The sequence below is a fragment of the Hipposideros armiger genome, unplaced genomic scaffold, assembly GCF_001890085.2.
Source record: "Hipposideros armiger isolate ML-2016 unplaced genomic scaffold, ASM189008v1 scaffold_1424, whole genome shotgun sequence".
Classification (NCBI taxonomy): domain Eukaryota; kingdom Metazoa; phylum Chordata; class Mammalia; order Chiroptera; family Hipposideridae; genus Hipposideros; species Hipposideros armiger.
This window is the reverse complement of record NW_017732774.1, coordinates 53906-67603: the sequence shown is the minus strand read 5'-3', so window position 1 is coordinate 67603 and position 13698 is coordinate 53906. Positions and strand designations below refer to the sequence as shown.

The window sequence follows — 13698 nt, the reverse complement described above, 5'->3', positions numbered from 1 at the left end:
TATTTATGCTGTCTAATCCCTTCCCCTTCTCCCTCATCCCCACCCCCTCCCAACTAACTGAGTTTGTACCTCTTAAGCCCCTTCACCTATTTTGCCTTCTCCTCGCCCCTCTGATAACATTTGTTTTCTGTATCTGTGAGTCTGTTTCTGTTTTCTTTTGTTTTGTTTGTTTGTTTAGATTCCACATGTAAGTGAAGTTATATTGTATTTGTCTTTCTCTGACTTATTTTACTTAGCATAATACCCTCTAGGTCCATCCCTGTTGTTGCAAATGGCAATATTTCATTTTTTTTAAAACTGAGTAGTATTTCATTGTCTATAGACGTCTTTATCCATTTATCTGTTGATGGGCACTTAGGTTGCTTACATATCTTGGCTGTTGTAGATAGTGCTGCAGTGAACATAGGGGTGCATATTTCTCTTTGAATAAGTGTTTTCATTTTGGGGGGTAAATACCCAGGAGTGGAATTACTGGATCATTTGGTAGTTCTATTTTTAATTTTTTGAGCAACATCATGCGTTTTGGAGCTCCTATTCTCCCATAGACCAAGTGAGGACACCAGTGTCATTCAGAATATTAAAGATCACTAAAGCTGAGTCTTTTTTCTGTCTCTTTGGATTAAAAGCATATATAAATTGAAAGTTCTAATGTTTTGTCCCTACTCCTCTAATTAATTGCCATGTATACCCCATTTTGGAGATCACTGCCTTAAAGGACAAGCAGATGAAGGTGTGTTTAATCTGACTTATAATTGAATTTAGTATATAAAGGTGACAGTATTCCAATAGAAAGGGACCTTGGAGATCAGTGCTTTCAGCCCTGTTATTTTAAAGACAAGAAAACAGGCCCAAGGATCTAGTGATTTGCTCAAGGTTTTTCAGCTATATGATTGGACTGGTAGCTCTGATATTGCTAATAGAACTGTGTACGAAAAATTAAGGCAATGGAAAAAAAATGTTGGGTTTTTTTTGTTCTGTTTTGTTTTTGAGAATTTGTTCTCTTTTAATAATACTTTTGTCCTGCCTTGTTATTTATAAGTAAATTCAGGCACCTACCTTTAAATAATTATTGGCTTGTCTTCCACTATATATGGGAGAGGGAATGGATAAATGTGTGTGTGTGTGTGTGTGTGTGTGTGTGTGTGTGTGTGTGTGTGTGTCTGACAAGAAAAGGTGAGGGAATAATAATTAGATTCTTCCATCATTTAATGATGGAAGACAGGAAAGCAAACTTCAGTGACACTGGACCCGAGTAATGCCCACATTCCTTGTTGATTCTTGGGTTATTCTGTCTGATGATTAATTATAGCATTGCTGCCCTACTCCTCTCCCACTGCTGTAAGAGCTCTTGGCTTGCATGACCGGTGGCTGTCTGAAAAACTCTGGAATCATTTACTTAAAAGGACTAAACACAAAGGCCTCTCAGGGTAATAGCAAGGTAACAGAAGGCAGTTAGCTGGCCTCAGACCACTACCAGGTGACAATGCATTCCAGACTGTGGGGAACTGTTAGAAAGCAGAGGGAATCTAATAGGGTTGGCAGACCATGTAGAAGAGAAGAGCAAATTCCTTGGCTTCCTTACTTATAAGACAAAGGGATTAGACAGTTATGGAGTGATTTCTAAGATACTAAATTTTGAAGTTTTCTTCATTTATGTAAAATTGCATTTTTGGTTTTTTATAAGATTTTATCCAGTTAGTATATAGAATTTTGTGCAAAATATGATTGTGGAACTGCTATTGATAATCTTGGGCTTTATCTTTGAAAATGAACTTTAAAAATATACTTTTAAAATTCAGACCCATGGGTCTCAAATTTCTGTTTATTATACTATTTCTAATGTGAGAGTCTTGAAACATTTTTGTTGTGGTTCTGTCTTTGGGTATTGCCACATTTTCCTTTAAAAAAATTTTAACAGTAACTTCCAAATGATAGCACTACCCATGTTAAGATTAATAACAAATATAAAATCAAGAAAACTATATTTATTTACTCCCATAAACTTGCATTATAAAGCTCTCCAGCTTATAGTTTTCTAGTTGATTTTAATATGTCACATATGAAAATTTGTCTTATATTCACTCATTCTATCCAGATATTCAAGTGATTATGTTCATAATTATACAGTTTTCTTTCTAAAACACTGAGAAAATTTTCCCATTTATCTGAAGGAAAGAGAAATTTGGAAAGCTTAATCAAAAACAGAGAAAACATTATATTTTTGTTGATAACATGTAGTTTCATTCCAGCTCCGATAAATTACTTCATGTTTTTAAGTTAACACTTATTCCTAATAAAGTATTGTGGTTCCCTTGAATATAAATACATCTTACAGTCAAGAATAAATTTATTTATATGTGAAATATTCAGTTTGCATCACTTAAAGATGTAAAGGAAATGGCTTTTATTGGTTTATACTATCATTAACTGAAACTCATTTTCTTTTAATTAACGCATAGCAAGTTGATTCAGCTTCCATAGCTGGTAGCACAAAGTTCAAATGGCTTTAATAACTGGCTTAAAATAAATCACTGGGATAGTATGTAGGAGCAAGGGCTTCCCAGGTGGAGCTTTGTATTCAGTTCGAGCATCTGTAGAGATGCAGAGATGTGGGCAGAAAACTCAAAGGATACACTCCAGTGGGCGAGTCTTCTGGTTTTAATTTAAACATAATCCCAGGACAAAGACTCTAAAACAAATCCTTGGTTATTCATTACTCATTCATTCATTTATTTATGTATTAATTATTTACCAAATACCCTTTAAGGGTCAGGTACTTCCCTCCTGGAACTTCTAGTCTAGGAGGAAAAGTTAGAGTACTTATCTAGCGAGGGTTGGGTTTTCTTAAAAAGGAAGACAGGAAAGAGGAAACTACTATTTAAAGAATACTGAGACATACCAAGTATTATGCTAGGGGATTTTTTCATAGTTTACCTTGTTTGGTCTTTGTGACAAATGTACAGGGTAAATGATATCTTCCATTTTTACAAATGAAGAGGCATTTGCTTAACCTTCCCCAAAATCATGCAGCAAGTAAGACTGTGGTTTGAACAAAGTCAGCCTAACTCACTGACCCTGTTTTTATTGGAGAGGAAATGCAAAGTATTGAGGAAAGCATAGGCAGCCAGAGAATTTGACTCTCCCAAGGTTACATATGTAATCTTAGTATCCTAGTACTCATGAAGAGTATTGTTCCATAACTATTCAATAAGTATTAATTAAATGAATGAGAAGTTAAGCTATCTTGTCTTACTTCCCAACAGGCTTAGCTAGAAGACAAGCTGACAGGGTACAAGGGTGGCTGTATTGTTTCATATTTTTATATAGTTGAAATGATCTGAAGTTCAAGTGCAGTTGCTCGACTTGTTTTTACATAACCTACTTTTGGAATGAATTCATAGTAGCTCTTGATATAGGAAGATCATTAACAGGAGGACAAATTGATCAAGAGTTTCACATTTGGATATTTCTAAATTTAATACGCTGAACTTCCCATTTTTTTATTGGCACTTTAAAAAAGTATTGATTAGGGGCTGGCCGAGTGGCACGTTGGTTAAGAGCTGGCTTGGGACGCCAGAGGACCCCGGTTCGGATCCCACATATGAGGGCCAGTGACACTGCCCTCTACAGCTAAGCTGCTGAACAACAGCTCAACCTGGAGCTGGGCTGCAGTGAGTCGCCGGCGACGGCGTAGGCTGAAAAAATAAATAAATAAATAAGTATTGATTACTTAGATCCTTACATGACAAATATTGAAAACTATTTCAGTAATGATTTTTATAGAGTATGTAGAAATTTCCTCTAGATAGTAATTTGTATGTAGACCCTTAGTAAAAGCTCAAGCTGTATTAAAATTATCCTTAAAAAGCTTTTTTCTACATTAAGGTTAAGTGATATCTCTGTATGAAAGGCCAAGCTTTGAGAATGACAAAGGAAAGATGACCAGCTTGCTCCAGACATAACTAGCCACACACCGAGACTGAGCTCTGGCATGCACCTGGATTGTGCCTTTGATGGTAATGAGCACCATGTATTATATATAACAGAGGTACTGGTGGCAAAAGTGACTTTGTTTTTTAGTTTAAAGATGGACTATTATCCAGACAGGATGCCACCCTACTTTGCAGGAAAATAAATTGTAGCATTCTCTATCTAAATGATAGACATTGACCTCAAAAAGCAGCTTTGGATCTTCTCAAATGCCTGAATGAGTGCTCGGCTTAGGTCCAGAGCTTCATGCAATAGAGCATAAAGAAGTGACTTTTGCCCCAGTGTTGCTCTTGTAAAAGGTCTGTCTTAGAGCAGCATTACATCCCAATAGATGCAAATAACTAAGTGTGTTTATTATCCTGTTTAATGGAATTATTCAGTATTTTCTATCTGCATGCCAACCAGTGCCTACCTAGGATGATGTGTGTTTTGGCTTTAAGAGTATACTGAGCTGTTCTGACGGTCACTAGTGATAGACTGGGCTGCTACTTGAGGGCCCTTCTGAACCTTCATGGTAAAACCAACTTCTGAGCATAAAGAAGATGGTTTCCCTATCTTTGTGGCCCAGAGAACTTATGCTTTTTTCATCTTAAGAGGTTTATCAGGTTACATAAACATGAAATTAAGTGACAGGATATATGTTACACTAAGTTACACTGTTTAATATTGTACTCTAATCTGTGAAGAGGAGTTTTATACTTAATCCTCAAATATTAATAAAACACACCCTTGGAAGTAACATTTATAAATAAAGGTGTATACTAAGCCCTTTAAACATAGGCAAAGCTTACAGGCAGTTACCTGTCATTAATTGGTGGCTTTGATTCCAACCGGTTTCTCAGTAAAGCGTAGTTATCATATATGTTAGTAGTAGACAATTATTGTTAAACAGTTACTGCATTGGGTTGTAGTGGGACAGTTATTATTACACACAGTTAATATTGGATTGTAGCTGGTCAATTGTTATTAAACATAGTTATTGCATTGCTTTGTCATGGGGCAGCTTGCTTGTAAAACTGAAAGCAGCAAACGAACAAGACAAAGAAACAAAAACTCACAGCCAACACAATTTAGCGGTTACCAGAGGGTGAGGGAGGAGGTGGGTGGTAGAAAAGGGAAACGGAGGTTGAATATATGCTGATGGAAGAAGAACTGACTCTGGGTGGTGAACACACAGTGCAGTGTATAGATGATGGTATTATGTTAGAAATGTTACCAACAGCATCACCCCAATACATTTAATAAATAAAAAATTAAATAAATAAAATAAAAGAAAGAGAATTACCTCAGAGAATTGCCTTTAAACAAGCCTTTAACAATTAGTATGAAACACTCAAAATAGAATTAACATATTTCTGAAAATAAAAGTTCTTTTCCAGACATTTTCAGTTTAATGTAATCAATCAGATCTGTCAAGCTTTGTGAAATCATAGATGACTCCTGAGGAGAAGTCTGGTACAAGTTTGATTCTAAATAATGATCGTAAGGCTTGAAGGTACAAGAAACAGCACATCTGTTCTTCAGTGGACACTTGAGCCCCAATAGTTCCTCCATCAAAAGGAAACTGGCTGAATTGTTCCAAAGCCTAAATTTGTTATTCTAATGGTCAAACCAATTATTTCACTTACTAAGAGCTATTAAAATACATCATTTGGTAGATAATTGTGGTCAATAAGTTGGCTGATAAAAAATGCAACCTCATGCATTTCTCTGAGTTGTTTGAAAAGTTATCTTAGGTAGTGGGAGGTGGTTGGTCTTTCAGGCACTGTTTTTGAAGTATTCACTTTCCCTTTTGCGCAGACAGGGTTAGGTTCTTCATGCCCACGAGCTCATGATCTGCTGATTTGAAGGAAGCCTTTCCCAGCTGAGAGGTGGAGCAAAATGCTAAGGATTGGGGTAGATACACAAAATGATTTATTGAGTTGAACTCTTTCCTCACTTTTAGCCAACTTTATCCCTTCTATCTAATAATTTTACATATATGTATAGTAAACCAGAGAACAGAGATATTAGGGAAAAGGATAAACACTTAAGGTGAATATTATCAGTAAAAGATACCCAAGACGATATGAGAGATTAGTACTGAGGCCTAATTTTTCCATGATTTCTATGACTCACCTTTTGATTTGAGGTGTAAACTTAGTTATGCCATATATTTTACTAAATTTATATATGAATCTGCTCACGTGTGTTCTTTGATTCAAAGGCTACTGGTAGCGGAAAGTCAAAATGAAAGAGCAGTTTCTCCAATCCTGATTTTTTAAATTAAATTTATTGGGGGGGCGACACTGATTAATAAAATTATATAGGTTTAAAATGTATAGTTTTATAATACATCATCAATATATTACATTGTGTTCACCACCCAGAGTCAAATCTTCTTCCATCACTGTGTTTGACCCTTTACCCTCTAATCTATATTTTTTTGTGACTATCCCGTTAGCCAAAAATTTCCAACTTCCACTTCTCATCAATTGTGATGTTTATTAATAGATGCGGGCAATTGCAACAGAAGACTGGATCTTCTTCTCAAACTGGCACTTACATACGACTGTGCACTAAAAGTCATAGAATACATGGGGCATATTCCTGAAATGCAACCTTACTTAGAGATTTCAGGATGAAGGAGACTGCAAAATTCACATTAATCGTTAAGATACATCATACGAGACTTTAGTGTTTACAGGCAGTTTGGGTTCCCCCTGCCCCAGCCCCTCTTTTGTCATTAGGGTAAGTAACTGGAAACATTTTAGAACATCTTCAAAGACACTGCATGAATATTAATAGGAGGAATATATCCATTTAAATCTAATAAGATTATTTTAATGGAAATCAGAATCGGAAGTTTATAAAAATGGCCTAATGCCCACAGATTGTAGAAATTCTCTTATAAAGTATATGAAACCCACAAATGAAAATTTGGTCAGGATTCACTATTTCAAAAGAGGGTTTTTAGCCATTGAGAAATATGACTCCCCTGAGGGTCAGAGATGTATCAGTTTGCATTTGAGAACTTAGCTTATTTTGATTGTGGAGTTTCTGATTTTCCAGGAATCCCTGGAGGTAACTGAGGCAGAGCTTCTGCAAAGTAGTAACAGCTCTCTATTGACTGCTCTACCTGTGCCGGGCATTGCGCACAGGGCTTTGTATTCACGGGCTCATAGCGTCTTGTAAGGAATGCACTATCCCTTTATACAAATGAGAAAACCAAGAATACGTGACGTGCCTGGGATCTCACATTCAGCCAACTCCCCAACCAGCCTTCAACCCCAGGTCTTTCTGACTCTGGAGCCGTGTTTTTATAGTCTGCTGCCCCCGGTGTAGCCAAACAGGTTGTTATAGTGGGAGAATTTTGTTCTTAGACCTTTTCATCCAAGGAGCTCTAAAGAGTGACCTAAAGTGACTAAATTTCAGTCTTCTGACCTAAAATGTAGGATAGCCCAGAAAGCTGAAAGAACTCTCAAATTAAGGTTTCTAAATAATTTAGATGTAACTTTGAAAAAAGAGGGGGGAAAAATATATGTTGGGAATTCAAATGTAATTCTGGGGGTTTTCAAAAGGAGGAAGATAGGGTGACTATCGAGTGCTACTAATCGTGAGGTGACATTCCTGAGCAAGATTTGTAAAGACAAGGACACAGCCATCACTGGGAAGCTGCATGGATTCACTAACACCCAATTATGCTTCTTGGACAGGCTCATAGACTATTAGATCCATGAAATTCAAAAGACAAAGCACCTGACCTTGAGCATGGCACTTTGCAAGGTCACCTCTCAATATTTACAAATAGAGCAAAATAAATAGAATTTGTGCTCTGGAATATATTGCTGGATCAATAACTGGTTGAACAACTGTACCCAATAGGTGATTGATGTCAGGCTGAAATATATTTCTGGTGGTGTATGACATGGCTCAGTCCTCTACCTCACAGTCATTCTTATCAGATGTCTACAGAAAACACTTGATTATCTAAATTTTTTATAGGAGAAAGAGAGAATACATGTCAAGTGAACCCATAGCCAAAGTAAAAATATAAAATCATCTTAATAGGCTTCAATAGGCAGAAATATGGAGGACTGTTCTCAGGTATAAAAATTGAGAAACACAAGTACAAATGGAGAGTGATATGATTTGAAGATTTAAACTCATTAGATTTTATTATTAGGCATTGTTACCCTTAGACATAAGAAAAATAGCTGTGATCCAAAATAAATGGATTCCCTTCCCCTTCACTTGTCAGTAATGTGGAATGCTAAAGCTTTTACCACATAAACTCATTCAGAGTGTACACCTCACAGATAAATTGCACCTATATAGAGTACTTTTAATCAAATTATATTAGATGCATATTACAAATTATGAAATACAATTAAACAAACTCTCTGAAGGGTCTTTATTTTATGATGCTTTTTTCTAACTCTGACCCAGTAGTTCTCACTCCTAAGTAGTTTTCATAATATTCCTTTTGCAGGAAATTTTTTGAAAAAAACTTTTAAGCAATTACTTATCTTTAGTTCTGAGATCCTTATACCTATTTAGAGAGAGCATGTGGGAATTAAATGAAAACATGTCTCCTTTGTTTTTTCTTGGAACTGTTTTCTCCATTATCACATAGACTCCATAGTTTGAGGACCTTGTCAGTCTTCTTGGCCATATCCTTAGAACTTATTATAGGACAGTGCCTGGCACATAGTAGTGGGTCAGTAAATGTTTGTGAAAGGAAATAATATCTCATGATTTTGACTAAGTTTATCTGCTGGGTATTAAATCCGTATATTATACTTTGATGTTATCCCCCATGATTACCTGTAAATGGTTTGATGTTAGGCAGACATGAACAGTTTCTGAGTAGGCTCAATGAACATGAAAAGAAGCTAACTAAAGCTTGAAGCGTACCTTACATCTATTGGAGGTTAGTTGTGCTAAATTATCTAGTAACAGAATGCAGGACAATTCCATTTAGTAGTCAGATATTGTAAAATAAAAGTATTGGCAATTGTTACTAAATATTGTCACAATTATATGACCATTAACAAAGAGACTTGGTGCATTATCATGTGAGGTGACGTTGGAGTTAAGGTAGCAGAGCCCTGGACCAAGAATTGGGAGTATTCAAATTCAAATCCTGGTTCAACCACTTATTAGTTGTCTGACCTTAAAGAAGTCTCGTTAACCACTATAAATCTCAGTCTCTCAGTTTGTAAAGTGGACATAAGAATAGCAATTATTTCACAGGGTTAGTGTGAGGATTAAGAGAGATTAGCACAGGATATGGCACATTGTAAATAATAATAAAAGCAAGTTATTAAGGACGTAAATGAAAGCTATTTCAGCAAAGGACACCATACATTATGATTATCATCTCATTTATGCAAAGATGAAATTTCTTCTCAGTGTGGTGTGACCATCCCAGGCTGCAGGCAGAACGTTGGGAACCAGCACTAGAACCAAGTCGCGCAACTTAAAATCTGATTTACATTCTAGCTGTGCTACTTTAACATGATAGGAGAAGAATGCTAGAATAATGTTGAATGACCAGCCAAAGTATAATGAGCCTGAATGGCCAGCCTTTCAGGAAGAAAAAGCAAATGAATAAAAGGAGAACACAATAGAAATAGAATGCCCGGGCCCTATCGCATCTGCACAAATAGAGAATACTGAGTATTGTGTCTGCTGTTCAATAGAGAGAGGAAATAGAGGAAATAACTTGATTTTGTAAATATTCTTATAATTGTGATTTTAAGAATCAAAATTATTTTATCTATGTATATTTTCACACTGTTAAGAGACAGGACTTTTCCCTCTTGTATATAAATCTCTCTGGGCAACATATAAGATTTGAACAAAATGTAAAGATGTAGTGCACTTTTTCTCACCGATATTTTTCAGTTCTATACGATCATGCGTGTATGACCCTCCTTTATTTGTTTCCACAGAATGCTGAAGTTTCTGTTTTTGAAGTAAATATACGCTTTGTTGGTGGACTGCTCTCAGCCTACTATCTGTCTGGAGAAGAGGTAAAATGAAAAATAGCATGTAAATGTGAATGACAGTATCTTAAAATTACATTTTTAGAGTAAAATATGCCTTTTGTGGTATATAGTTAGGTGGTATCCACTGAATTTTCATATTTTCATGGGCCTCTAGCAAACACTGGATTTCATGGAATATGTACTAATTAAATGAGCATACTGGGGAATTTGGCAGATCATGTTGTCAGGAAATATTCAGCAATGGCTCCATGATATTATATATGATGTGATTACAACTACAAATTATATGTACCTATGGGGAAAATAAAGATAAACCTCTTAGTGTAGTGCCAGGCTTGTGGGTGCATTTTTTTCTTTAAATATTATTTTGATGTTAGTATAATGTTAACTTAATAAAAACTTTTTTAAATGAAGAAAGCTTGGCAAGTAAGATATAAAAATTACAGTATTTAAGAAAACAAAGGCGTGAGTGAGACGTTCAGCTTTTCAATGAGGAGTCCTGTAGGCAGGTTCCCCTTTGTACAGTGCTTCAGAGCTCTTCCTGGAGCAAGGCTTAATTCATTATCTCCTTCTCGGAGCAAAGCGGGAGTTTTTCATTTAACTGCCTTTTATTATAGATTAAGGAAGGATTTTTGTAGCATGCTCATAAAGAGCATGGATGCTATTTTCTTGAAAGGTTTTGGACAACTGTATGAATGACCTAAGTGTCTACTAAGAGTTGTTGGAATGGACCTCACCTTTATGTTGACACTGGTAAAAGCTGACATCGAGGAAAAACAGTCATGTATTTCGATTGCATGTCCATCAAATTTCTGTTAGCCTCAGCATCCGGCTAGAGGAAGAGGGGATCTTACCTCGGATAGTGTTTCATCTATTTCTATGCTCCTTCAAATAAATTTAATAAAAGCAATAAATGTTTAATAATAAAAGCTGCTTTCATATTGTCTTGTCTCTCAGGTTAAGACTTTCCTAGCCATAAGGAAACAGTCTGCACAATCTTAACATTCTCTCTCTCTTTAGATCTTATTCTACCATATAACTTTTCAAAGTTATATAGGTGCTTCGGTATTCCCCTATACCTCTTCTGTTTACATGTTAAATTCTGTTCTTCATTATGGACTTTATCACCTAAGCCGGGGTGAAGAGACCCTCTGGTATATTATGCCTCTTTTTCCAGTTCCAAATAATTTCATTTGTTCAGTTTGGTTTAGGGTGTTCTAAGCCTTAAGCCAGGGAATCAATGTTTTTAAAAAATATCATACCTAAAATTAACTAATATTATTTTATTTAACAAGTTCCTGTTTTTAGAATACTTGCTTTTGAGTATCCAATGCCTGGGTATTCTCACTGTTTTTCACATGGCATACTTAGGGTGGCCTCAGTTTTAACTTTTTTCATCATTTATGTAGAGGTGAGGCAATCTGGAGGAAATAAGGACTGCATTTTTCTCTATCTGGGCTCAAATAGGAAAATAGAGCATACAAAAAGAAACAGATACATGTGTTTCTTCTAAAAATGCATCAGGTTTAATAAGGATACTTTTCATTCATAACAATGTCTTAACTTTATATACATATATTTGTTTCCATATGTGTGCTTCTAGACATATAAGTATTTACATACTTATATAAATACAATACCCACAGATATTACAGTTTTCCTATAGATAAAATCATTTGCCTAAAACCTTGGGAGGGTATATTTTTATTCTCTACTTAGCTAACCTTAGTAAACAAAGGTGTACAAAGATTAACTCCATTAAAATAATTACTTAATTAATATATTTGCTTTGTCCTTATCCCTGTGCAAACATTGGTTTTATTATAGCTTAGATTTTCTGTATTTTAATTTTATGATAAAAAGTTGTTTAAGGTATTTCCTTTCTTATACATTTTTTTTTGTTTCTATAGCATACATTTTAATTTTAACTCATAAGAATTCATCTTCTTAGCATAGTTTTTGCTTAACTATTCCCTAAATGTTAGACAGTTGCATTGTTTCCAGTATTCCTATATTTTGAATATGTAGCTATAATCAGTCAATAAATATTTGTCCTCTAAAGCGTGATTGCCAGGTTAAAAGTGATTAGTTCCCGACTGTTTCAATATCACCTCCTGCTTTTTTCCAGTTACCTCATCACTGACAGTTGCCTCTCATTGGCCGATGCCCTCAGGGGAATTGGTTATCAGGAATGTGATCAGGAAAAATCATTTTACCCCAAGCCTGTGCTTGAGGCACTTGTCTCCATATCAAAATGAAAAATTGAGCATCCATTTAATAAAAAGAGCATGAGCATGGCCAAATTATGAATAAGTTGGTTTCAGATTGATGATAAAGTTTTGTACCATACAGTTTTATGTAGATCAAGGTATTTACTAAGATAATCTAGGTAAATCCATCTTCCTAAATTATCTCATAAAAGATATAAATTACAATAATTTAACATTCTGATTTCATCACTGAGACTCAGGAGTATTTTGAGAACAGCTTTGAAATCACCATCGGAAGTATATAGGCCCACATTGAGAGAAGCTCAAAATTCTTAAACTTATATTACAAAAACAGAAGAGGAAGTACCACTGATTTGTGTTACATGCTTCAGGAAAATTACAATTAGAAACACTGAACAATATTCAGGAATGCCAATGAAACTCTAAACCTATCAAAGAACAATAGAAAGATTAAATATCTGTTGTAAACTGTGATTACAAGGACATATTCAGAAGCTTTAAACACCCTAGCTCAGTTACAATATCTCATAGTACCACTGGGGGCAAAAAAAAGTCAAGCCACAAGATTTTCAAAGTCTATATAAGAAATGCAAACAACCAAAAGAATTACAAACAGATAGGGTAGAGAAGATGAATACGAAATAAGAATGATCAATTTTAAAGATAAATAAAAGAAATAGCATTGCTCTATTATAAGCTCAAAGGAATTTGAAGTCTTCATTGGAGACAGACAGTAAATAGCAACATCTGGACCATCATTACGTAAAATATGTTCAACAGACCACTAGTTTCTTTAGATAATGGCAGGATAAATCTTCATCTGTATACATACAAAAATAAGTCGGAAAAAGCCACATCCTGTATTCTTTCTTAGAAATTCACAGTGCGTAGAAAAAGAAACAAATTTCATTTATCCCTGTGTTTTTCATATTTACTTAACTATAATCCCCCCACCCCTCTTTTTAAATGTAACATCTCCTAACACCAAATTACAAATATAGTTTCCCAGAACAAATTTTGGTAAATGCCACGATAGAATAAGAATAACCAATGCAAAAAGATACTGAAAATTGACAAATGAAAAGCAAGACATTGCAAGAGAAGAAGATACATGTAGAAAATAGCATGTATGAATACACCACATATTATTTTTCTGTTTTACAACAGAAACCAGTGGCTATATTGAGCAACAAGTGAATTTTATAGGACGTAGTGATGCCACAGAATCAGAGAACATACTGAAGAACAGGCTGGAACTAACAGTCTCAAGTTGCTGCAGAAAATCTCTATGGCCATTCTGGGACATCCTAGAATTAATAAACACGCACTGTGTTTTCTGCTGTTGTCAAGAAACAAAATCCCAGGAGAAAGAGGTCAATTGGCAGTTTCAGTTACCTGTGGCCACTTTGGGAATTTGGGGGAATGAAAGAGAGGATATGATAGAAGAAGTCTTCCACAGGATTTAAATTCAGTATCCTGTAAGG

General features: G+C 35.3%; 1 protein-coding gene across 1 annotated transcript in view; it reads left to right on the top strand.

The window, feature by feature from the left end:
• The window catches only part of LOC109377500 (mannosyl-oligosaccharide 1,2-alpha-mannosidase IA-like), a gene marked incomplete at its 3' end in the record, with an annotated part of 110353 nt that overhangs the window by 65613 nt on the left and 31042 nt on the right, over positions 1–13698 (top strand). The window contains exon 4 of the mRNA XM_019633873.1: positions 9927–10007. Coding sequence (XP_019489418.1) covers positions 9927–10007 — 81 coding nt within the window. The remainder of the gene's footprint in view (positions 1–9926; positions 10008–13698) is intronic.